Source organism: Pongo abelii, chromosome 2, assembly GCF_028885655.2.
Source record: "Pongo abelii isolate AG06213 chromosome 2, NHGRI_mPonAbe1-v2.0_pri, whole genome shotgun sequence".
Lineage (NCBI taxonomy): Eukaryota > Metazoa > Chordata > Mammalia > Primates > Hominidae > Pongo > Pongo abelii.
Genome location: NC_085928.1, coordinates 67139761 through 67166819, shown reverse-complemented (window position 1 = coordinate 67166819; position 27059 = coordinate 67139761). Strand labels below are relative to the sequence as shown.

Genomic DNA, 27059 nt, shown 5'->3' with positions numbered 1-27059 from the left:
TAAATCAGCAAAGCATATCCACCACCCAGCTCACTAAATCCAGCAAACTTGGGCACACAAGGGGCCCACTGCAGTCAATGATGTTGTAATCAACAGTGAGCATTTCAGAGACTTATAAGCTACATATTTGTGGTTCTCATTTCTCACTGTGAACCTTTAAAAATTGTTTCAAGTCATCGGAGGATGGCTAATGTTAACAACAGCAATACATAGTGACCATTTGTATAACATTGGTGTACAGTGTCACGAAGTGCTTTGCATACACATTATGTTAATAGATCCTCTTCAATCTGCAACTCCTTTAAAAAAAAAAAAAAAAAAAAGATAACTCTTGCCCTGTCGCCCTGGCTGGCATGCAGTGGCACGATCTCAGCTCACTGCAACCTCTGCCTCCTGGGTTCAAGTGATTCTCCTGCCTCAGCCTCCCAAGTAGTTGGGATTACAGGCATGCGCCACCACGCCTAGCTAATTTTTATATTTTTAGTAGAGACGGGGTTTCACCATGTTGATCAGGCTGGTCTCAAACTCCTGACCTCAGGTGATCTGCCTGCCTCGGCCTCCTGAAGTTCTGAGATTGCAGACGTGAGCCACCGTGCCCAGCCATGCAACTTCTCTTTAATGGCCAGAAAGTGCATTTCTCGAATGATGAAACTAAAACCCGGAGGGTCCTCATCTGTGCAGGCAGGTGAGCATACCTAGACACCCGGCCCTCAAGCAGTCACTTACTCCACTCTCCATTTTCAACCTAGCTTCATTCGGAACAAGGAGGGGACAAAAGGGTGGGAGGAGAGGCTGCTCTGTGGAATGACTGTACAAGTTACTGAGAGATGAAACAAAAGCATTCATTTTCTATTAAATGTGAAAGATCTCTCAATCTCTAATTGGTCCTGCACTCTAAGGCAACTTAGGAGGGACTCAAGTACAATTTCCACGAAGGGAAGTGGTCAAATAGCTGAGGTCAAACCCTCCGGACTCCAACTGTGGCCAAGTGCTTTTATTTCCCTTGTAATTTTCTTTAAGAATAAATGTTAAACCTAAAACATACCCCCTTTTGGAGGCGATCTTGGCAGCTGGACTGAGTGGGAAGAAAAAGCACCTTGTACTCCCTGAATCAGCAGCCAAACTATGCACCATTGTCTAGAGGCGGTCACATGACAGCCATCACCTGAAACTTGGTTACTTCCAATCCATGAAGGAAACAATCACTAGTGTGCCTTAACCCTTCCAGCTCCTGCAGGGAGCCATGCTGCAGCTGCTCTCAGCAGCCCTCTCTCCCCTTCCAGTCCCCGCTTAGGAGAAACTGTGCATGGCACAAATCTGATTGGGACAAGGTGGCGTTTGGGGAGAAGGGAGGGACGAGAAGGAAAATCACTGCTGTCCCTTCTAAGCAAAGACTACTCTACCTCTCCCAGCACTTGCTGTCTCGCAGTTTAAATTAATTACAGCTGAAAATACAGGGTTGCCATCTGCTTTGAAAAAGCAAGGATAAGGGAATAAAATGAAAGGGTTCTTGGTACTAACCTCACTTTAATCATTGCCAAAGAGCATGAAGACAGCCCAGCGTCCTCCCACAAGAAAGCCTTGGGCCTCACAAACTTGGCAAGCAGTCTCAGGCACAAAACTGGATGGGCGGGCGCCTGTCAGAATAAAAGTCCTCCCTGAAAGGAGGGTTACGAGGTAAGGGGCCTGCTTGCCCCCTGCACTGCAAGAAAAGTTTCCTATGGGTCCTGGGGTAGGTCAGGAACTCCTGGGAGGGTTTATTTACAGAGGGTGCCTTGCCAAAACGCTACACGCATCATTACAGTTGCATTTGGTGAGAAAATAGATTTGCTGTCAGAATTACAGCATGCGATTTCCTCTTTCTTTGTTTCTCCATCTTCCATAACATAAGGCTTTTATAAAACTTCAAAATAAGGCTAAAGAAAACACAGGAGAGGAAGGTTGCTGCAGAAGTGGAGGAGCTCCGAAGGCAAGATGCATGCAACTCCACAGCAGGGCTGCAGCCAGCCCCTCAGAGAAGGAATGCCAGAAATCCCCTATTCTCTGCTGCAGCCGCGGCTACAGTCTCACTCCTGCACTGTAGGAAGCAACTTCCTTCTGCCTCCCTTCCACCAGCAGAATCCTAGGTGAGAAGCTTTTCTCTTAGGACTCAGGCTGCCACAGATGGTGACTCCAGGCACTGGAGAAGCAAAGGTGCCACAGCCATCCTAGGTTTGTCTTGGTGAACTTGTAGATTGGGTGCAAGAAGTTGCCAGGTCTGCAGATGTCTTAGCCATATGCCAGCATCAAGTAGCCCAGAGAAGTGAAGCATAAGATTTTCAGCCCAATTTAAATTTCCGCCTGCCCACTACCTGAGTTCTTTTACACCCAGGTCAGTCTTGCAAACAAGACCCTGATATACCCAAGCTCAGCTGCTTTCAGAAAGTAACACCAATTGAAGCACCATGGTATTTATCAGAGTAAACTCTGATCAACCAGATATAGTATTTTATAAACCAGAGGTTCGAATTATAAAAGACAAGATAAAAGCAGATTATGAAAACAGCATTTCTGTTCTGGTGAAAAACACATCTTCAACCCCAAAATGATGTGAAAATTGTCTTCCAAATCCTGCCCTGACAGAATCACTGTCTATAGCAACAGTGTCCATAACATTCCAAATCTCAGGAGTGTAACTTTCTAGTAAATGGTACATCTGTCAAGCCACAGGAAACATCTGGTAAAATGGTTAAATAAAAGCAGAGTTTAAACTTTTCTCGTTTCAGAGCTTACTAATGGTACTCAACAAGAGACTATCAAATACTCTAAAAGCTCAATGTGACAGTGAAAAATATCCTGGAGGGGACCAGGTGAGAAAAAGAGGACAAAAAAAGAAGACAACCCGGGAAGGAATGGGCTGCAATCCCACTCTCGTCACGATGACGATGCTCCCATTCCAGGCGTGCCTCTGGGAGACAGTGGCCATAGCCCCCTCAGCTCCGCCAAGGATGGGCACATTCCTGCCCATCACCGTGGCAGAAACCTTCTCCGGCCTAGTCAAGTTCCTCTCTACCCAGGGCTGACTCCCCCAAGCATACTCATGTCTCCCCAACACACCCAACCCAGGAGGCCCTCAGGAGAGGTTTGGGGGGATGGACTGACGAAGTGATGACACACAAACAATAAGCTTCCCTCCATTCCACGGCAGACGTGTGTATTAAACACATAACGATCATTCTACCATCAAGACACATCCTGGCCAGGTGTTACGCAATACATTTCAGTCCCTTCCAGAACATTTTACAAGGCTTTTCCATTAAATAAAAGATTTAATGATTTGGCCACATCCAAATTTTAAAAATCTGTATTTCTAAAACACAGTAAATAATGCTGAAAAGCAAATAACATTACTTATTTTCCCAACGCATTTGACAGAGCATCCTTAATATGAAGAGTCGTAACATATCAAGCGAAAGAAGATGAATACTCTAATTTACAAAAAAGACAGGGTATAAACAACATCATAGTCACAGAAGAAGAAATGCAAACGGCCAATAAGGATATGAAAAGATCATTCAAGTTCTCTAGTAGCAGAAACAAACAAACAAACAAAAAAACACACAATAACAATGTTTCTCCCCAAGAAACTTGCAAATATTATATAAATGAATAAATGGTAGCAGTCACCTGTGAGACGATGCCGAGAAAGAGACAAATGCATACAGTTGCTGGTGGGAACAGATCAGTAAACCATATAGAGCGAGAACACACCAGCAAAAACAGACATGGAAGACCTCTGATCCAGAAATTCCACTTCTATAAAAGTGGGAATATATGAGATAGGAGGAAGGATGGAGATATTCGAAGTTCTGCAAATGACAGTAAAACAATGTAAACAACCCAAATATCTGTATTTGTTAAAAAGTTCTTTTGTTTAAAAGCAACATAAAACAAACCTAGTTTAAGGAAAAAAGGGCAACGTACTGGAAAGATACTATGATATTTCTTGGAAATAAAAAAATGCTGAACAACCAATCCTTGAAAAGAGAGAAAAAAAAAAACGAGGTGGCCCCAGGGATCTGGGCTTCAGGAGGCGGAAGGTGCCCACGGTGGGTCCATGTGCAGCCTCTCACCAGAGCCTGCCTTCTGCCCTCTCCCAGCACCAGGGTTCCACCACCACCACCACCACTGGCTCCAAGTGTCACAACTTGGTCACCTTCCTAGGTCCTACGTACATATCATCCTCCAATCACAGCTCCATTAAGGAGTTATTAACATCAAGTCAAAATCCCAAGAACTCTTTTTATTATAAATCAAATATGCTGCTAAAAACTAGAACATGCCCCAATACACACTTAAATGCTACCAGTTTTCACAGTCAAGAGACTTCACTGGACTGGACACAGTGGCTCATGCCTGTTATCCTAGCACTTTGGGAGGCCGAGGCGGGCAGATCACTTGAGGTCAGGAGTTCGATACCACCCTGGCCAACATGGTGAAACCCAGTCTCTATTAAAAATACAAAAATTAGCTTCACATGGTAGCGCATGCCTGTAGTCCCAGCTACTTAGGAGGCTGAGGCAGGAGAACTGCTTGAACCTAGGAGGCAGAGGTTGCAGTGCACCGAGATTGCGCCACTGCACTCCAGCCTGGGTGGCAGAGTGAGATTCCATCTCAAAAAAAAAAAAGAGAAAGAGAGAGAGGGCGAGAGAATTCAGTGGAGACTTGAATGAATTATTTATAAGTAAAAAATTGAGGGATCTCCCAAGACAGAAATCTATTACAGTCTTGTTTCAGATTTGTAGGTTTAAGGAGAAAAAGGGACAGGGGAATGTTCCACCTCTGCCATGAATAAGATACTGGATTTTTTAAAAAAGTAAAACTGCTGGAATTGTTGGCTAGAGATGAGCCTTTGGGGGCAGGAAATCAAATTTTATGAAAAGGTGATTTATCTTAGAGCAGGCATGAGGTGTTTAATTTATTCCATGTATCTCGCCATCTTGCATTCCAAATCTTCTGCCTCCTCCGACAGCTCTCTTGCTTCCCTTGTCCCCTCTTTCCGAATGCACACTTCCCACCACAGAGGAACCACACATATCCTAAATCCCTCCTTTATCATATATAACGTCACCCCTCCCAGTGCTGATGGACAGGCGACCCCCTGCCTTTGGTCCCTGGGTGTTTCAAAGAGAGGCCCCGAGGACCTGACACTCCAGAGCAGTCTCTGGGTCCCCTCTTCCCTCCCCATGAAAGCCCCCATCCCACGAAAGCCCCCAACCCTTCCCCCTGCAAAGTGGGACAACTCCTAGATTAAAGATTGCTAGAAAATACAATGACTAAATGTAATGTGATTCATTACCGATTCTTGAATTAAAAAGAATATAAAAGAATTTTTTTAAAAATCTCATAGTATAAAGGGCATTACTGAATATGAAAAGATGATGTGAGATCGTATCATTGTCTGCACACATATGAAAGAAAGATAAAGCAAATACAGGCAAATGTTAACAACTGATGAATGCAGGGAAGGGTATGTGAGTGTTCACTGTGCTAGTCCTTCAGCGTTTCTGTAGGTCTGAACTTTTTCTAAAATAAAAAGTATCTATGGTGAGGAAACGGTGCAGGAAGGATACAAAGAGGAGATTATCACCAAATTTGGCTGGAATATGTAGAATGATGTGACTTAAAGTGCAGGTAATGTGGTATACACTGCCCTCCATATCCTCAAGTTCTACATCCACAGATTCAACCAATCATGGATGGAAAATGTAGTCAGGCCTCTGATGGTATAGACTTTTTTCTTGCTATTATTCCCTAAACAATACAGTATAACAACTATTTCCATAGCATTTACATTGTATTAGGTATAAGTAATCTAGAGGTGACTTAAGTATACGAGAGGATTTGCATAGGTTATCTGCAAATATTATGCCATTTTACATGAGGGACTTGAGCATCCTTAGATTTCTGTATCCTCGAGGGTCTTGGAACCAATCTCCCAAGGATATCCAGGGATGGCTGTATATGACAATTGCTTTGTCGGGAGCCCTCGAATTCCCCAAGAGTTGGCATGGGGATACCAGGAGGCGCCTGTGTGATGGAGAGAGTCCTGACATGCATGAAAAGATGCCACTGGCGACAAATATGTTAGTTTCAAATATTAGCCTCAAAATGAAAGTCACAAGGGAAGTTGGAGAATCCAAACTGCTTGCCCTGAATTGCATGAGACCTGCTTCTTACACAGACAACTCTGTGTAGCTTGCTGAAAGTCGAGAAATAATAGCAGGGATTTAAATAAATTATTTTGGAATTAAACCATGGCTAATGGCCAAAGAGACTTTCAAGGAAAGGCCAAGGAGGCCATCTTCTGAGTAATAATACTGGGAGAGGGAGTTTGGGAGCAGATCATCAAAGTCCTTGATGGTCATCCTAAAGAAACTGTATCTTATTTCATAGTCCAAAGGGAGCCAGAGCCACAATCCACTGATAAACTCAGCAAAGTCCTCCAATGAGGTTCTAGAGAAATCTCTGCCGATGAAGGAGCTGCACGGCTCAGGCGCCTTTCTGCAATGCCTCCCCTACCAAGCGTAGCCATGGTGGACAGTCAGCTCCTAGGTGACATGGAGTGTCTGTGTTTCTATCACTGGATGTAACTTGCTCAAAAGCCAAAGGCCTAAGACAAAATGATGTAGTGTCATTCAAAACCAACACACAGAGATGACAGCTATTAGTGATACAAGCACAAAGCTGTCACACAAAAATAAAATAAACACAACAACAAATCTACTAGAAAACAGCTGAAAAACACTTTGGCTTTGAGGACTTTTTGGAAAAATCTGAAAAATACCAGAACTAGTACATACTTGGGCCGAGATGTGCTTGCTTTTCTAGCAGAGTATGAGCACATCTGTACTTTGGGTCAATTTCCACCCAAACGAAATGTCTGGTCATCTCTCTTCCCTGTGAGACTCAACCCAAATGCACTGAATTCCTCACTTCCATATACCTCACTTTATGTTCACACTTGGACTGGAGCCAGATGCATAAGCAAGAAATATACAGGAATGAAAAAAATCATTTCATCCACACAAGAAACCGGGGGGGCTTCTTACTGAGAGTTAACACCAGGATGACATCACGTGCCATGAAAGAAGCATCACGGGCAGGGCTGGTGCTACCGACGGAACTTCGTGCATGTGTGCATTTCCGCTTTTCTGTTTTCAAGAGCTTAGCAGGGAAAGGAGGGCAGTGGGGCTCTGTTCTGGCACTTGTGGAAGAGTAAACATCAAGGCTACAAGGGAGAAAATGGAAGTATACTAAGTGGTGCCACTCAGGGTTTATATGGGTTTAAAAGTGATTCTTAACATCTGTCCCAAAGGGAAGAGTGTTTTCACAGAGCTCTCCTCATGACTCCTTTTTCATTCATACATTTACTCAGCACCTAGTTGGTGTCAGGCACTGGGAGGGTATAGTGCTACAGACCTGAGCAAATTCAGCCCCTGGTCTGGTGGAACTTGTAGGCCAGGGAAGGGGACGGACAGCTGGACACCCAATTGTAGCAAAGTGTCATCATTTTACACAAAGTAGTATTCACCTTGAAGCAGGAGGAAGTGCCACTTGCCAAAGGAGGTGGCTTTCAGAACCACACTGGAGGATGGAGTGTGCAGGCCCCCAGTTGGGCTGCAGCCCAGGGGGTCCTACAGGCAGACACCCATGGAGATGGGCCTTGGCAGTGTCACCCTGTGGTGGACTGGGACCGTGGAAGGATTCCAAGCAGAGATGAATACTTCAGAAACCACCTTCTGACACTCGAGCACCAGTAAGACCAGTCAGGAGGGCACTGCCATGCAAACGGGGGTCTAAACTACAGCCCCAGCCAGGGCCTACTGGGAAGTTAGCAGGCTGATCCACAGGCAATGACCGGAAGAAGGAAGAGGCAACGTCCCAGACAAATGGAAAGAGACTTGTATCAGTCATGAATAGGGGGACATAAGACAAGGAGTAGACTTGGTGAAGTGCTGGAAGAACAACGGAGCAGCTGATGCCAATTCCAGTGAGGCAGTGCTGGATTTAGGGCACACATACAACACCCAGTGAGAGGGTGGATCTATGGGGTGTGAAGGCTTGGTCTAGGCTAGAGGTAAAGATATGGGACTCAACCTATTGTGGCAAGTCCAGCCACGGGTTCACGTGTGACTTGGTTAGAAGGGTCTGTGCAGGCAGAATGCCAGAACCCTGGAGAATGCCAATAACTACGAGTCTCTGGAAGATCCTGAGGAGCGGCCACAGAGGTGGGAAGGGACCAAAGAAAGCCAGAAAAGGGCCCTACAGGAAGCAGGTGAGGAGAGCCCTTCAGGAAAGAGGAAATCAAATAAGACAAGGGACTGCACTCTTTCCTGAACCTGGCAACCAGTAGGTCACTCCTGAATGCAGGGAGAGGATTCAACAGAATTGTTGGTATGGATAACAGCACTGGACTAGGGAGTGGATATCAAAGAACAGGTGATCTCTCTAGAAATAGCTATGGAGGCGGGGAGAGGTAGGGATGGAAGATAAGCAGGCACGGGGTCAAAGGAGGACAGAACCTCAAGTTTCCCCAATTTCTCCGGCCTCAGTGAATTTCTCTGAAAGCCCCAAGCATTAAAGATGGCACCCAGCAGCCCCAAGTCAAGGAATTAAACACCATTTCATGTTCATACTTAAGCTTTACAGCACCAGAGCTTTGCAAGTCTGAAAGTTTGTGATAAGAGAATTTTGGAACCAAATAAAATGCTCCTTTTGTTAGGCAATATTTATGGGGCAAGTATACGCCAAGGAATATTAAAAATAGGTCTTATGAAAAGGGGATGAAGGATTCTGTCTTAGCTTGAGCTGCCATAACAAAATACTGTGGACTTGGTGGCTTAAACAGACGTTTGTTTTCTCACAGTCCTGGAGGCTGGCAGCCTGGGATTCGGATGCCAGCATGGTTGGTGTCTGGTGAGGGCGCTTTTCCCGGCCTAGAGACAGCCGCCTTCTTGCTGTGTCCTTATGTGGTGGGGAGACAGCAAGCGAGATCGCTGTCTCTTCTTATAAGAGCACTAATCCTAACAGACCAGAGCCTGCCCTCATGACCTCATGAAACCCTCATCACCTCCCAAAGGCTTCATCTCTAAAGAGCATCACATTGGGGGTTGAGGCTTCAACACGCGAATTTTGAGGGGACACCACTCAGTCCATAACAGATTCAATGGCCAATTCCATTTGAGAAACTCGGCTAAACAGTGTTTCTGTGCATAAGACTTCTCAAAGCCTGAAAGGTGCTAACATGCAGGAGCAGACCCGGGAGACTGAGTTTGGGACCTGCTAAACTTTGACCAGGGAACACTTCCATTTCCCTTAGAACATCTTGAGAGAAGAGTATTTTGAGACAATCTGAGCAGTGGCGAGGGGTGTCACTCCAGTTGTCAGATGCAGCTGAGGAATGACTCCTAACAAGCTAGAAAACTCATAACCATCCCCAGTTGGGTTCAATGACATGGAAATTTAGGGATTCAGCAAGATTTCAGTTTTCAGATGTGCTTCTACATTGACCTGACCTAATAGGAGTTGGTTTGTCCTTTCTACTTGGCGTTGACCCAGTTTCTGGAGCTTGTTTCTATGTAGATTCATTAGCTGCATTATTCTTAGGTCTCTTCAAGAAGAAAGGCAAGAGGTAGTATAAGAAGTTGGAAGAGAGGGCAGTAGCAACAGTTGCTTCCTTCTATTCTGCAGTATGTGTTGCCTCTGCTGGGGCTGGAAGGCTCGGATCCAGAACTCAGATCCCTTGTCTGGCACAGTTTCTAGCTACTGCCAGACCCAGAACATTACTGCAACATTAAGCCCTCTAATTATGTTTTGGAGACAATCTGTGAAGAAATTTCAAAATGAAGACAATGTGTGTGGGTATGTGTGGGTGTGTGTTTTAACCCAGAGAAACAGCAAAATGGACAGAGAGCAAGACCTGCTATTTAAGTAAAAACTATACCAGATACAGAATGTGGAGCTTGTAAACCACCTTGCTATGTTCCAGCTGCATGTGACACAGGCAAATAATTGCTTTATCAGCAAGAAATTAGAGGAAAATAAAAGAACCATCAATAGCCACACCTAGCCAAATTTCTTAGCATCTCTCTTCCCAGTCTTCAATCAAATCTATTAATGTAGATTTGGGACAGCACTTCATATACATTCAGGACAAACTGATTTTGTGTCACAGTAAGAGGTCTATGAAGGTCATAGGCAATGTCGGGGTTAATCCTCTAGCTACGGATAAAAACAGCTGCTACATATGTGCCCAGAGCAGAAGCATCTTCGCAAAGACAGCATTCCAAAAAGCACACTCAGAGGATCAGGAAAACAGCAGAATCCTGGGTTGTTTTGTTTCCTTACATTTTGAATACACTTGCATCATGTTAAAAGGTGACTCTGCACAGACCAATGCACATTCTGTCACATACCCCAAACGTCCTCTAATAGGCATTCCTCTTTGAGAAAAAAGTCCTTTCAAGGTTTTCGTCCCACTTTTATGAACTTATGGCACAGATTAGAACCACAGAGGCTAAAGCCTAAGTCCCCAGTGCAGCCTGGAACAGCCTTTGTTCTGCTTCTCTGACTCCTGCCCCTTTTGGCATTTCTTCATTCTGTGTCGTCGTTTGGCCAGAAAAAATGCCAGCAGCAAGATGGGGAACTGCCTTCCCAGCTCTCTGCGAAGACTCTTAAGGCAGAAGCGAGGCCTGCTGGGAGAAGGCTGATGTCAGCTCTTAAGAGCACAGCTCCCTGCTCGGATAAGAAGGCCTTTGTTTTCAGCTCAACTGTGAAAATGAGAAAATGCCTCTAGCCTGACAAACAAGAAACCCACACAACACAGGTCAGGCCTGTGACCTTTACTTAAAGGTACCACACTCCATTAGCAAAACACTTCCAAGAAATCTGCAGATGCAAGAGTGGCCCTCAGAGAAGAGCAGCTCTGCTTCCACCTCAGGAAGGCAGGTTACAACTCTAAAGCAAACCTCACAGAGAATCAGTTCCTAGGTGATGATACTCCCTAATGTGAATGGAAACAAACACAACTGATATACAAGGGGCGAACTGAAGGGCGGTGCTAAAAAAATTAAAAATCCCGATGTAACAACAATATTGCAGTTTCCACATTAGTAATTTAGGACAACTACATTTATGACCATAAAATATCCTCTTAAATCCCCAGAATGCCTTTGGGAATACTTGTAAGATAGCGTATGAAAGTAAAGAATATAGAATTTCAGCACTGACCCTACCAAGTTTAGACTATGCCAAGGAGGCGTGCCAGAAAGAAAGAGCAGATAGTTGGAAGGATTCCATTCCATAGGCTTTGATTTATGAAATCTGGAGGGAAAAAAAAAAAAGACATGTCTTCAAATACTTAAAGCAAATTATAAAATGCTCTAGTTTGAATCTTTTAGGCTAAGGTTACTATTGGCTTGGGCCACTAACTTAAAACTGAGCCACAGATTTTAAACAAGAATTAAAACAATCGAAAAAGCAGCTTCCCGAGCATAAAGAAAACCCTTGTTTGTTCCTGTGGGATTCTCACCTGTACAAAGATTCATTTCAGGCCTCTTGGGGGCAGCTGGATAGCACTCCCCCTTCCACAATCCCTGAGGGAACCCTGTTGAGGCTGTGGGGACCTGGAGTGTGCCGAACTACTAACGTCCCGGGGCCTCCACCCCTTTACTTCCCTCCATCCTCCTTTGTGCGTACTAAAATGAACAGTCCCCACCTCCCAAATATCCTCAGTAGTGTGTGGTTTGAGAGTGCTTAAGCTGCATCGCCCCAAACTATCAGGCATTAGGGTCCAGTATCGAATGATTCATCGCAGTTGGATATGTGTGCTATTAACATAAATACCCCATGGTGGCTGAGAGCACTGGCTCTAGGATCAGACAGCCTGAGTTTTTAATCCTGGCTCTGGTACTTACCAGAGTGTGTGACCCTGAACAAGTTACAGAACTCTCAGTGTTACCATCTGTAAAGGAGGGATAACGATAGTCTCCACGTCATAGAACTGAGGATAAAACGATCGTGCCCATGAAGTACGCAGCACAGTGCCAGCGCACAAGGGTTCACGAGTTGCTGTTATTAACAAGCCCTGAAACAAAAGCCCTCCCAATTCTCTGGATGCTGAGAATCAGGACCTACCATCATTCTCCATGATGAAAAGTTCACCTCTCTCTAAGGCTTATGTAGACATGAACACAATAACATGTTTTGCCTATAAATACACATTACTGTTTACAACGTCCCAGTTACTAGCAGGGTCAAGGGACTAAAATAACCTCAGCTTTTCAATTTCCTCTGGGTTCAGTTTTAACCTGAAATGAAGAATTGCTTCCTTCACTCTCATGCAATTTGTGAAATAGTCTCCTGGTAACTGGTCCATATACATCCAAACTAAAGGCTCTAAAGACATAGAAGCAACAGCTGCCAAAGAGGGTATGATCATGTTGCCAAAGATTTTACGTCCAGATACCAAAAACTACAGATACTGCAGAACATTTGAGGTCTCATATATATAATCAACTCTTCTGCAAAAAATAAAGAAAACCCAGGGAAAACTCCCAATCCCATTTTAGCCAATCATCAATTTCTTTTTCTTACTGAGTTCCTATTATATGCCCAGCACTTGATTTCAAAGGCGTCCTCCAACCTTTTGTCAAGCTGAATGAATTCGTGGTTTTGAGTTTGTTTTTCCCTCTTTTTCTATTCACCCCTATGGTGAGAAAAGTGAAGTGACAGGGCCAGGAAAAAAACAAAACAAAACAAAACAAAACATCAGATGAACAATGAAGGATGAAAGGACAACGCAAGCAAAGGAAGAGGGAGGGAAGAGGAGGAAGAGGAGCTGCAACAGGAACCAGAGAGCCCAAGCCTGGAATATACACTCAAGGGCACACCAGAATAGGGACATCGGACTCCAGCAAACACTTCAAAGGAAGCGTCATAAAAGCAAAGACAACAAGGGGCCCATCTCACACCAGGACGGTGTTTCAAATGCCCCCCCCATCAGCGAGGGGAGGCTGCGTTTTCTTTCACTGGGCCCTTCCTCGTTCATTATGGGTTGCTCAGTGGGTCTGTGGCAAACACAGCTGGATGGAGCACAAGGCTAGTGACCATGGCTTTGATCCCAGTGTGAGCCTAGGGGCTCTGCCCTATTCTGTGGCCGGGGGCAAACACACTGTAAATGTATACTGCTGATCAAAGAGAGGATGCCTGCTCCAACGGGAACGCGGGCTCAAACAGCACTTCCCCTGGAGACAGGGTCCAATTCAAGTCAACATAAAATTATTTAGCACCTAACACATGCCAGACATTGGACTGGTCAAGTGTCATCTTAAATACATGATGTGTACCTCTAAAGCTGCATGTAATTCCCCAGGGGATGTAGCTATGGCATCATCAAATGATCACTGGTGTTGGTGTCACACACAGCAGGGTTAATCCCAGCTGCCAACAACTTAGACACATCATCCTCTCACAACCTCAATTTTTGCTTTTATAAAATCAATCTGATATAGACAAAAAGAGATAGACAGATAGATGTAGAAATGTGCCTACCTAGTTTAAAGGGTCACAATTATTGTGAGAGTTAAATCAGATAATATATTTCAAGTGTCCAACCCACGGCCAGTCCGAAGTAAGCACTCAATAAATGTTCCCTTCCTCACAGGTGACACGTCCCACTCTAAGTCTACACACACACAGGTGACAACCTCTTCATTTCAGCACAGAGCCCTCTCAAGGTTCTACCCGCCAAGCAGCCTAGAATAACTCTCACAACCGATATGAATCTACCATACTGTTACACTGCACCCATTGTTTGCCTTCAAGAGTTTTAATTCTATTACAAATAACACAAGATATTAAAATGCATAAGGTCATCCACTGCAGCATTGTTAGTATTGTAAAGCACCTGAAATTGCCAAAATGTCCAAACATAGGGGACTGGTTGGATGAGCTTCAATGCATGCAGGTAATGGAGTGCCACGCAGCTGAAATCCAGAGTGAGGAGCTGGTAGGAAAATATTTCCACGATGTGTCATTGAAAAACACAAAGGTGTCCAGGCACGGTGGCTCACGCCTGTAATCCCAGCACTTTGGGAGGCCGAGGTGGGTGGATCACCTGAGATCGGGAGTTCGAGACCAGCCTGACCAACATGGAGAAACCCCATCTCTACTAAAAATACAAAATTAGCCGGGCATGGTGGCTCATGCCTATAATCCTAGCTACTCAGGAGGCTGAGGCAGGAGAATCGCTGGAACCCAGGAGGTGGAGGTTGTGGTGAGCTGAGATTGCCTCATTGCACTCCAGCCTGGGCAACATGAGTGAAACTCCATCTCAAACAAACAAACAAACAAACAAAACACCAAGGCTAAAGTGAGTATACACAGTAGGCTATCGCACATGTAAGAAAGAAGGTGAAATGATAAAACATTCATGTATTTGCTTGATTTACCAAAACAGAAACACAAGAAGGATGCTTTGCTTCCAGGGAAGGGAGTAAAAGGCGTGAACAAGACAGGGTAGGGAGTAACATTAAAAGTACACTTTTTAGTACAGTTTTAACTTTGGGGAGCATGTTCATATCTTACATATTCAAAAAATAAAATTTGAAAGGATGGAAAAAGTATAAAACTGAATGCAAACAGAAATGAATGAACCTAACAATATATTTCAATAACACGACAATACTGAGGAGAAAAGGGAAAGTAACTCTCAAATTCATCCTGTGACTATTATACCCTCAGCATGGGAGAAGGAAAAACCATAAACAAATCCTGAACTCTTTTTAGTTTATTTTTCAAAGTGGTATTGGCACCGTGCTTCTGAAACTACCTGACGTGCACTGCAGGAGTGGACCACGAATACATGTGTGGATGTTGTTCTTACTGGTGAACCAGGGAGATACGGTATGGAACGGGGAGGGTGAGGAGGAGCTCGGGAGAGCTGGGTTAGCCCTGGAGCATCGCCAGGAACTCGTTATCTCCTAGCTCTTTCCATGGAAAGGATCTAGAAACAGTGCTGTTCAATAGAACTTCTTGTGATGATAGAAATGTTCTGTATCTGTGCTGTCCGATATGGTAGCGACCGGCCACATGTGGCTACTGAGCTTGAAATGTGACTCCTGCAGCTGAGGAACTAGATTTTTAATTTTAATTTTAAATCAACACCTGTGGCTGGTGTCTGCTGTACTATTAGACAAATCAAATCTAGAAGCAATGTCATCATAGTAACAATAAGTTACCATGAAAAACTATGTAATCCATAGTAACGATAACACCTAGCACCTGGATCTGGGCTTCTAAATCCTATTTCCCACTAAAAGGATCTGGAGTCTCCTGGAAAAACGGCTAATTCCATGGCTGGAGCAGGTAGGCCATAAGATGAGCCTAGAACAACTTGTAGGCCAGAAAATAAGAAAGTGCTCAACAACCACAACAAAATAATGGAGGTTACGACAAGGACATAGGACCAGTGGACAGGGTTCTTATTTGTCAACTCTGGGACAGCTACAATTCATTCAGTAAGACAGGACCCCCGGAGTCCATATGGATAATAAGTAGATAAATAGGCAGGCAGGCAGGAGAAAGAGGAAGAGTTCTTTCTTACCAGATTGCACTTGAATATCAAGGGCCATTAAAAAAAAAAACTTGTTGATTTTTCCACAAGATGAATCCCACTCTACCTCTTCCCATCCTTTAATCCACTCTTTCCAAACACAGAGTACTTTTCAACTTCCAAATAGATGTTCATGTTCTTAAGACTTTTCTTAAGAAATAAACAGAAATAATGTATTTCTCAGGGTCACCGTATTGGAACCAACCCAACAGTCCCATAGATAGGTTAATGGATAAACACAGAAATTGACCTTTCTAGTCTTAAAACTTACATTTGTTTTATCTGAGGTCCTTAGAAAAAGACCTTCAGTCCTCTCAAAAAAAAAAAAAAAAAGTCAAAGAACTGAAGCCCACCAGGTCACTACATCCAGACAAAGAGATGCAGGACCCTCCTTCATTATGAGTGTGTCCTTGTTCCTCCCAAGTTCCTATTTGTTAAATCTTGTTTCATTTCTTCCCTGCTATGTAAACCCCTAACTTTAGTCCATCAGGGAGATGGATTTGCCCCATCTCCCGGACTGTAGCACCCAATGAAAGCCCTCTTCCTTGGCAATACTCCTCATCCCAGTCATTGGCTTTCTGTGTGGTGAGCAGCAGGACCTAGACCAAACCCCGGGTGGTTCGGTAACAATATCAACAAAAAAAAATTTATGATGAGTCCAAATACGCCAGGTCCTAAGAGGCTGGAATAAAATCCCAGGAATTCTAATTTTCAAAATTCTGAAGAAATCACTAAGGGAACCGCTTTTTTTTTCCCCTTCCCCTAAATCAAACTGGATAGATCTCAGTCTTATTCTCTGCTGCCTCTCTTTTTTTTTTTTTTTTAAGACATCATCTCGCTCTGTTGCCCAGGCTACTGCAACAGCGTGATCTCGGCTCACTGCAACCTCTGCCACCTGGATTCAAGCAATTCTCCTGTCTCAGCCTCCTGAGTAGCTGGGACTACAGGCGCACACCACCACGCTCAGCTAACTTTTTTTGTATTTTTAGTAGAGACAGGGTTTCACCATATTGATCAGTCTGGTCTCAAGCTCCTGACCTCATGTGATCCGCCCACCTCGGCCTCCCAAAGTACTAGGATTACAGGCACGAGCCACCTCGCCCGGCCTCTGTCGCTTGTTACTCTGGCTCAGAGCCACCTGATCTCTCCATCTTTCTACTAGAAAATGTCTCCATATGATGCTTATAATAAAACGCAGCCAAACCACACACCTTTCAGGCCTTGTTAGCTAGCTACCGAAACTATTTTTCTTTCTTCCTCTCTCTCTCCCTTCCTTCCTTTTTTAGAGGCAGGGTTTCCCTTTTGTACCCTGGCTGGAGTGCAGTGGTGTGATCACACCTCACTGCAGTCTTAAACTCCTGGGCTAAAGCTATCCTCCCACCTCAGCCTCCCAAGTAGCTGGGAGCAAAGGAGCACTCCACCAGGCCAAGCTAATTTTTAAAATTTTTTGTAGAGATGGGGGTCTTGCTGTATTGCCCAGGCTGGTCTCAAACTCCTAGGCTCAAGCAATCTGCCTGCCTCAGCCTCCTAAAGTGCTGGGACTTACAGGCATGAGCTAGCACACCCAGCCAAAACTCTTTTCCAATAACACTCCTTTCTCCAGAATTATTGTGATTGCTTTAGTGATAAAATACATCACATTTTCATTACGTTATTAACAAACTCTAAGAAGATAAAGCACAAAAACCATTTTGTAATCTCCTTAAAGAGACAGATACACTAGGCTATTCCTTTTCAAATAATTATGAATCTGTAATTTATTGCAGGTAACTTCTTAGGCACCAAATATAAAGGAGGGAGCATGCTATAGCCCAAATAGGAAACATTTCATCAAACAGCAGCACTAAATACCCTACAACACGAAGAAGTAAGACAGGCAGCATCTTTCCAATCTGCCTGTGAAATCTATCATTAGGCTCTTAGAAAACACAGTACAAACGATGGTAATGTTACTAAAATAACTATCACACAGTAAACAAGTTAACACTCAGAAGGACCTAACCACACACCGATTGCCTTTCCTCCTTACACTGTACACTCAAAAACAGCTAAGAAAATACATTTTATAATATATATATTTTTTACCACAATAAAAAAAAAATGAGGGGGGAGTCACCTGGCTGGTGTAAGGGAGTCTGAGAGAGGAGGTTACTCCTGTTTCTATTTTCCTAAAACTTTCCATAATAATGTCAATTGTGATTTGCACATAAAATTTGGCGATTCTATTATTTACACTTAAAATTATTTATAGTGTCATCACAGACCCATACATCAAAGTCTTATCTGTAGCCACCAAGAGAGCTACAAAATTATTTTTTCTTTTCCTTTTTTTTTTTTTTGAGACAGAGTCTCGCTCCGTCGCCCAGGCTGGAGTGCAGCGGTGCGCTCTCGGCTCATTCCAAGTTCTGCCTCCCGGGTTCATGCCATTCTCCTGCCTCAGCTTCCCAAGTAGCTGGGACTACAGGCGCCCGCTACCACGCCTGGCTAATTTTTTGTATTTTTAGTAGAGACGGGGTTTCACGGTGTTAGCCAGGATGGTCTTGCTCTCTTGACCTCGTGATCCGCCCGCCTTGGCCTCCCAAAGTGCTGGGATTACAGGTGTGAGCCACCGCACCCAGCCTTTTTTTTTTTTTTTAAAGACAGAGTCTCAGCTGGCTCACTGCAACCTCCACCTCCAAGGTTCAAGCGATTCTCATGCCTCAGCCTCCCAAGTAGCTGGGATGACAGGCATGCACCACCACACCCAGCTAGTTTTTTGTATTTTTAGTAGAGACAGGGTTTCGCCATGTTGCCTAGGCTGGTCTTGAACTCCTGGCCTCAGGTGATCCACCCACCTTGGCCTCCCAAAGTGCTAGGATTACAGGTGTGTGAGCCACTGCGCCTAGCCACAAAATTATTTTCTGAACATTTTAATATTCTAATAATAATATTAACAATGACTAAAGCTGAGTACTTACTATCTGCCAGGCACCATACTTAAGTCCTTACAATAATCCTATGAAGAAGGAATTAATATTATCTGTGATGAAAGATAAAGTGGGAATTGAACCCAGGCATTTTGATTAAAAGGCACATACTATCAAACATTAAATCCACCATATATACATATGTATATATTCTTATTCTCTATCATCATAACCACTATCTGAACAATGGAATAAAAATAACAGCTCCCATCAACTAAGTGCTATACCATGCCAAGCTCTTTGCATATTTTAACTCTAGTCCTCATAATAGCTCTATACATTATCATTGTCATTGTCATTGTCCAATGACAAGGATATCACTGTCAAGGATACTGGGCCCAGCTAAATTAAGTGACTTGTCCAAAGCCTCACAGCTGTTGTGTGGCAGAATCAGGATTTAAATTAAGGCATGTTTGTCTGCAGGCTACCTTCCCCTTTCTTACTTATGAAAAGAAAAAAAAAAAAAAAAAAAAAGACCAAATGCTCTTATTTGGGTTTGGGAAAAGCGGATGGGAAACTATAAGAAATTCGTAGGAATAAAAGAATGAACTGCAAGAGCTGAGCACCCAGGAGTTAAGCTAGCCCTGCCTGTGGAGTGCATTGTTTGCAGGGCCTTCCTGCTGGATTCCTGATGGTAGCAAATTCCAGGGCTCCAGACTGCAGGCTCAGCCTCTGACTAACACTGCAGTGATTTATTTGAGGATAAATACCTCTGTCAGTGTCTTATGACTGAACACAACAGTCCAAGCTGACTGGAACGAGTGGAATGCGAGGACGCTGGAGCTGAGGCAGCAGAGGCGGGAGCTGGGCCACCTCTCTGCGGAAGCTCTGCCTCCAAGGAGGAGCCCTCCCTGCTCTACCTTCCTGTGGGGAAACAGCAGTGCCCTCAGGAATTGGAGCATCTTGAATAATGAGGAAACACTGACTCATGCCAGAGTGAGCGCTTGGGAAGGGGGAAGGAGGAGGACCTCTGTACCTGCACACGCAAAGCTACTCCCTCCAATACTCAGTGCAACCTTGCGAGGATTGGCAGGATAACTCCGAGAACACCAACTGCCCTCACCACTGTACCTGTAGACTCTCTGGGCAGCTGGTGTGGCGTCTCCAAGTCCTGAAAACTGGGGAGAAGCCTCTCCCTCTGCGAGGAGGGTGTGTGCCGAGAGGAGAGTGCAAAGGGGAGAAGCTGGGTGCACGAAGCGGGAGGCTTTTCCAATGGAAACATGGTAACGTTGCACAGATTCAGAGATCTGTGGTTTCAGCCTGTGTTTCACAAATAACAAAACTGAGGCCCAAAGAGTTGAAGCAATTCGTGTCAAGAAGGTAGACAGTGTCAGTGGCAGATCAAGGACTGGCTGGATGTGAAGAGTGGCACCTTGTCATGAGCATAGGAAGCTGGCTTCCCTTTATGGGAAGGTCCCAAGTTTGTACCAGGGGCACATAAGGTGGGATGAACACCTCTTCGTGTGTACAATCCTAGACTCCTGAGTAAGAACTTTACAGATGTCTGCTCGGTCAAAAAAGGTGCTGAGCTTCCCTTCTATTTGTCTGGTGCATAATGACATTCACTAAATGTTGATTCTCCTAAAAACAATCAATATGTACAGGCAAAAAAAAGCGAAGCTTAGCAGACGACTACTCGACTACTCGCAGAAGCTCTGAGGGGACATTAACTTATATGGAGTTTAACATGCGGAAGGTCCTACAAGTAGGCTGGAGGGAAGCCAGACTTCCACCTCACCACGAGTTATCAAAAATGAGTTTACTACCTTCTTTTTGGCAGATGAACACTATTTTTCTTTTGGAAATGATATCCTTTTCAAATAAAGTATGCAAATGATAACATCAGAATTAGCACAAAGTTGCAAAACAAATAGGGCCCCAGCATGGAGCACCCTTAAGCCAAAATAAGAACAGAGGAACTCACAGGTGGGGGTTGAAGATGCGACTCATCTTGGAGACGTGGTCGTTGTCACAGTCTAGGTCCTCGTCACCTGGCTCCATGCTGAACTTCCTCTTGCTGGGGCTGATTGGGGGAGGGCCGGTGCGGTGACTGCTGAGGGCAGAGGCCACCGGCAGGGTCTGCATTCTGGGTTCTCCCCTAAGAGCAGCTTCACCTACACAGAGAGAGATGATGTAGTCACTAAGCAGGAGAAGGCCCCCATCTCAGTCCCCCAGGCTCCCCGCCCGCCCAGCCAGCCCCTTGCAAAACTACTCCCAGTGGAAAGTTTTTGGCAATGGGACGGGGCCGCCTGCCATCCTCTGAACATGGTTTGAGTGTGGTTAGCTGCCAACCATAAGACATTTTACATCAACGTGGTTTTCTAGCACAATCACTCTTTAGGGTAGAGTTTAAAATAAAAAGTTGCAATAAAATAGCAGGAGGGAGGCAAAAAGCATTTGCTATAAACAATTTCAAAAGTTAATTTAAAACACCAAAGGTCTTTTCACGTGTGGGTATTCCACTCGATATGGATAGGAGAATGACCTCACTGCATTCATGAAACCACTATGCCCAACTCACTTTTCCTGCTTGTTCTGTTTTTTTTTTTTAATATAGTCTTGGTATTTAATTTCTTTTAAAAGAATGAGGAAAGTTTATGGGCTAATAGTTCACACATTTGTCCCTAAAGTTAACAGAAATATAAATACATCGTTTAATGGGAAATAAATGTTTAATTATTAATAATTAAAAATAATTAATGGGAAATAAATGTTTAATTCTCATAGTACACTAAAAATCGCACATTAAAATATTATCAGCACAAAGCTTCAGCATATAACTTATGACAAGCATAATATGTAGGTAGGTGCAGTTCTGAAACATGTTTCGAAGTTAGGCAATCAAATTAGGGTCCTAATGTCCATTTGATTTGACATCTTGGTGTTTTTCATTACTATTTTAAAAGGTTTTATACTAGGCAATCACTTTGTGCCTCGCTGTGAATTAAAATAAGCATAGCCTTTCATAGTAATAAAGGTTGTGTACCTTCTAAACTTTATAAAGACGAATGATTAAGAGAAAACTTCAAACTTTCTAAGTCACATGGGGGGAGCACCTAAATTTTTCACAAATAATAACCCTTTTGTTGTGCTGTACATTTTGGTCTCTCGGACCTGACCAATTTTGTTTCCATTTGGTCACAATTTGAGAGTAATACGAGGATAAAGTCAACTTCATCTGAGGCCTTGTGGTACCTAAGAAAAGGAATCTTTGTTTGCCACCACTAATTTTCATATCATCACAGATGTGTGGACAGTGTTAACAGTCATTTACTTCATACACATATGACAAATATGATTTTGTTGGAGAAAGGAGTGAGGAAAAACCCTCTGAATATTTACCAGGAAAAATAAAAACTTGGCCAATTTACTCAGCAAGATATAAACTAGCAAATATACAGTGACCCATAATACTCCTCCAGCCAGGATTTCTTTTAAGGATTCTGGCCCCAAGGCAAACTGGAACTTTCCATTTTAAATGAGATACCTAAAACACAGGCCTCACGCTGGCCTGCCACACTCAGAAACTCAGAAATTCAGTATGATCTTGGTTGGCCTATACTCCCTATTTAGCAATTTTTCATTTCAAAAAAACAAAAAAAGCAGTGCTCATCTTTATACCTTCATAAATTAGAAAAATATCCTTTCTAATTATCTCTCTTCTTTGTGATACTTCCTCCTCCACAAAGAGAGAAGAGGGTGTTTCCAAGGGAAAGCTTCAGAAGCCCAAGCCCAGCTAACTTTCTGGGAAGCCCTGATGATACCCCCAGGAACGCAGCAACTGCAAATCAAACCTCATCAAAATGGCACCAGCTGACCCTCCTCTCCACCCAGGGTTTCTCAACACCCCTGGCAGGATGCGAGGGGATGAGGAATCCTCGGGCTTGGACCCCCGAACTGTGGTCATCATTTCATCAGATGCCAGCTGTGTAGCAACAAGAGTTGCTATGGAAAACAACCACTACAGCAACAGACTGAAATCACTCCAAAAAAGGAGCCGTCACTCATTCCACCAGCATACACTGTGACGCGGAAAGCAAAACCCTTGGGTTAAGAACAACATTCCCACTCCCCTCCCCAGTTTCCATCCTAGTAAAAATTCTCGTGCTTGTTTGCATTTTTAAGTTCATCCAACGGATGCAGTGCTTATCTTTAAGACTGAATCACTGATGTCTAACATAGAAAAAAATTCCACAAGAATCCTCAAAAAACACTGGAGATTTCCAACCCACGGGTGGGGGTGGGACTGGGGCTGGGGCTACAGGCCCCATGAAGGCACTCCAGGTGTCCTTCACCAGGGACTGTGACAGAAGCCTCCACCAGGTCCCCTGGAGACGGTGGTAAATGCGTGCTGTAGTACTTCAGCATCTCAGTTTGCCAGCACTGGAAGGAGCCCAGGAAGCATGGCTTGCCTCATTTGATGGATGATGAAGCTGTGCCCCAAAACATAGCGTGACTTACCCAGGATCCTCCAGTTAACAGGTTAGCTGGAGGCAAGAACCCATGGCCTCTGCAATCAGACAACGCCTCATCGTAAGACTGTGCAGCCTCACACAAGGCTTAGAGCAAAGGAAAAGAATCCGCACATAAGGTCAGGGACAGGTCCGTTCAGTTATGTGCCTTTATGCATCTTTGGGGCCCCTCGCTAGATGGCCCTAACCCAACACTTGTATTTTAGACAAGAGTGGTTGGTAACTGTTGTATGTGTGGTGGGGTTAAAATTATTTTAGTAAAACTGAAGCAAACATTTGGTCTGGGAGACAAGACACTTGCATTGCAATCTTGACTCTTCCTTTATTTAGGATGGGGTGAATGTGGGCACGTGCTTCCCCTCTCTGGACCTCCCTCCATACAACAAGGGGTTGGACTAGCTAATGTGTCATGTTCTTTCCAGCTCTTAGAATTACTGATGTAATTCTATGATCAACAAGTGACCAACCAACTAACCAACATTTACTAAGAAATTGTTACTTGTGTAATGGTGAACTAAGACAGCCAAACTCAAGGTATGTACCTCAGATGTTATTCATTGAAAAAAACAAGGGTGACCCTGGGGTCAAATAAATTTGGAAACCGTGAGATTGAACAACTTTTACAGGAGTTTAACTACAGGCCTTTCTGTCTTCTAATGCATCTCAGTCTCTGAGATGGAAAGCCAGCACAGCTGCTTTCAATCCCCCCCCGCGCCCCCGCCCACCCCTAATCCTACACAGCTCTGTGAATTCCATCTTCCAAAGCGCCATTCTCACCATGTTGGCCCATCCTCACCCCAGATATCCAGTGACTGCAGATTTCTTCTGCATTCGAAACCCCAACTGCCTTTCTCATTTTTATTCCTAGTATTCCTCTTTATGAGCCCTGAAAATTTCAGCCCAAAAAGTTAAACCAGACTCATCACCATTCCACAGAGAACTTGTTCTTCCCCCAATCTTCTCATTTAGGTTCACACATCCTGCAAAACCACTTAAAATGCCTCCTCCGTCAGGCTGTCCTCCTTGATTCCTCCAGCTGAAGGTCATCTCCTCCTCCTCTGAACATCTATAGAAACATCACTCTGGTGCTTCCCTCCCTACTTTATTTTGTGCTCCTGGAAGCAGGTGGCATTTAATTCATTTAATAAACCTCAGAGTGCAGAGCACAACTGACCTACTGAATCAATGAGGCAAGGTGACAGGGCGGGCAGTTTACAGAGCTTTAGGATATGTTAAAGATCAAAGATGCTATAGAATAAGGAGTGTTAAAAGATCTATTTAAAAATATATGAAGAACTCTTACAACAATTTAAAAGATAACAAAAAACAGAAAAGGATCTAAATAGGCATTTCCCAAGAGAAGATATGAAAATAGCCAATAAGCACATGGAAAGATGTTATATTAGTCTGTTCTCACGTTGCTGATAAAGACATACCCAAGACTGGGTAATTTATAAAGAAAAAGAGGCTTAATGGATTCACAGTTCCACACGCCTGGGGAGGCCTCACAATCATGGAGGAAGCCGAAAGGCATGTCTTACATGGTGACAGACAAGAGAATCAGAATGAGAGAAAGGGGCGTTCCCTTATAAAACCATCAGATCTTGTGAGACTTACTACCACAGGAACAGTACGGGGGAAACCACCCCCATGATTCAGTTATCTCCCACCGGGTCCCTCCCACAACATGTGGGAATTATGGGAGCTACAATTCAAGATGAGATTGGGTGGGGACACTGCCAAACCCTATCAGATGTCCAACATCGTCAGCCATCAAGGTAATGCGAATCAATACCACAAAGAGATACCACTAACACCCGTTAGGATGGCTATGATCAAAAGGCAATACAAAAGCGTTAGCAAGGATGTGGAGAAGTTGGAACACGTGTATGCTGCTGGTAGAATTGTAAAGTGGCATTGAGAGGTGAAGCCAGCTGGACTTGTGGGTTGGGTGGGGACTTGCAGAACTTTTCTGTCTTACAAGAGGATTGTAAAATGCACCATCAGCACTCTGTAGCTAGGATTATAAAACGCACCCAATCAGTGCTCTGTGGCTAGCTAGAAGTTTGTAAAATGCGCCAGTCGACGCTCTGTAAAAACGCATCAATCAGCTCTCTGTGGCTAGCTAAAGGTTTGTAAAATGGACCAATCAGCACTCTGTAAAATGGACCAATGAGCAGGACATGGGCAGGGACAAATAAGGGAATAAAAGATGGCCACCCCAGCCAGCAGTGGCAACCCACTCGGGTCCCCTTCCACGCTGTGGAAGCTTTGTTCCTTTGCTCTTCACAATAAATCTTGCTGTTGCTCACTCTTTGGGTCCGTGCCACCTTTAAGAGCTGTAACACTCACTGCGAAGGTCCCCAGCTTCATTCTTGAAGTCAGCGAGACCAAGAACCCACCGGAAGGAACCAACTCTGGACACAGCATGGTCACGGTGGAAAACAGTCTGACAGCTCCTCAACTGATGAAACACAGAGTTACCACATAACCTAGCAATTCTAGTCGTGGGTACATAACCAAGAGAAATGAAAACATGTCCACACAAAAGCTTGTACATGCATGTTCATAGCAGCATTATTAAAATAGCTAAATAGTGGAAACAACCAAAATGTCCATCAACTAATAGATGTAAAAAATGAAATATCCATGATGAAATATTATGCAGCTATAAAAAGGAATAAGATACTGAGATTCATGCCATGGCACAGATGAACCTAGAAAACAGTATGCTGAGTGAAGGAAAGCAGACACAAAAGGCCACCTACTGTCTGATTCCATTTCTATGAAATGTCAGAAGAGGGAGGCTCACAGGCAGAAAGCAGGTGAGTCAGTGCTGGGGGCTGGGAGAAGGGGGAAGGGGAGGTGACAGTTCACGGGTGGCAGGTTTCTTTGGGGAATGACAAAAACCTTCTAAAATTGATTGTGATAGAAGTTGCATAACTCTAAATGTGCTAAAAACCACTGAAGTGTATTGTAGACTTTAAATGGGTGAATTGTATAGTATGTGAATTATGTCTCAGTAGTAATGTTACCTCTTCCTCCTCCAAAATAAGAATATATTTATAAGCAGTATAAGGCTCCAATATCATTAGATTCTTTTTTCTCTCAGGCTTTTCACACTAAACTATTAAACAATTAAGAACAGGCATTCATGAATTTCCCCAGAAATAAAAACAAACCTTTTGTTATTATAGTTACATCTCCCTGCAATATTAAAGTCAGATAATTTTTAAAACATTATTTATTAAGCTAAAAAAAAGTCAAAAGTCAAATCAGTGAACCACTTGAGGTGACTTAGGCTCTTGGATTCATCAGATCCTATAAAGCTGCAGCTCAGCTTTTAATCAGTGTGTCGAGTGCCTGTGACACGCTGAAGGCTGTGCAAAGTACTGTCACAAAAATAAATGATGAAATGTATACAGACCCTGACCACAAGGGTAGGAGGCAAAAGTACATACACCAAAAGGAACTTATCTTGGGAGTGCAAGAGGCTTTTTCCTCTTGTCCTAACATGTATTCTAAATTTCACAATGGTCTGGCAATTGAAAAGGGAGAAAAGATTATCTTTCTTTTTCAAGAATAAACAGAAGGAAGATTTGAGCTGAGTAACCCCGTATTTTAAGCTTTACAAGTTGGCTTAACTACAACTGTCAGTTTTACTTCTTTCAAATTCCCAATGACAACTAAAGAAGTTTTATTTTTTAAATGCATTTGGCCTTTTACATGAAGATAATTTTACCTAGGCACACATTAGAAAAATGCCTAGATAAAATGAAGAAAAATGCCTAATATATACAAAATTAACTCCTGTGGTTTTTTGGCATGGTGGCAATTCTAATATATGGATCAACAATATTCCTTCAAATTTCCCCAAAGAAGATAAGCAAAGATTTTGGCCTAAGATTTCACAAGAATCAGCATGCTTATTTCAATGGCAGAGAAGTTTAACAGTGAGAAATGAAA

General features: G+C 43.7%; 1 protein-coding gene across 4 annotated transcripts in view; it reads right to left on the bottom strand.

Moving 5' to 3' along the window:
* Window positions 1-27059, bottom strand: part of VGLL4 (vestigial like family member 4) — a 163364-nt gene that overhangs the window by 24717 nt on the left and 111588 nt on the right. For all 4 annotated transcript variants that reach the window (NM_001131575.1, XM_024243990.3, XM_024243986.3 and 1 more), the window contains 1 exon segment: window positions 20546-20735. In NM_001131575.1, coding sequence (NP_001125047.1) covers window positions 20546-20735 — 190 coding nt within the window.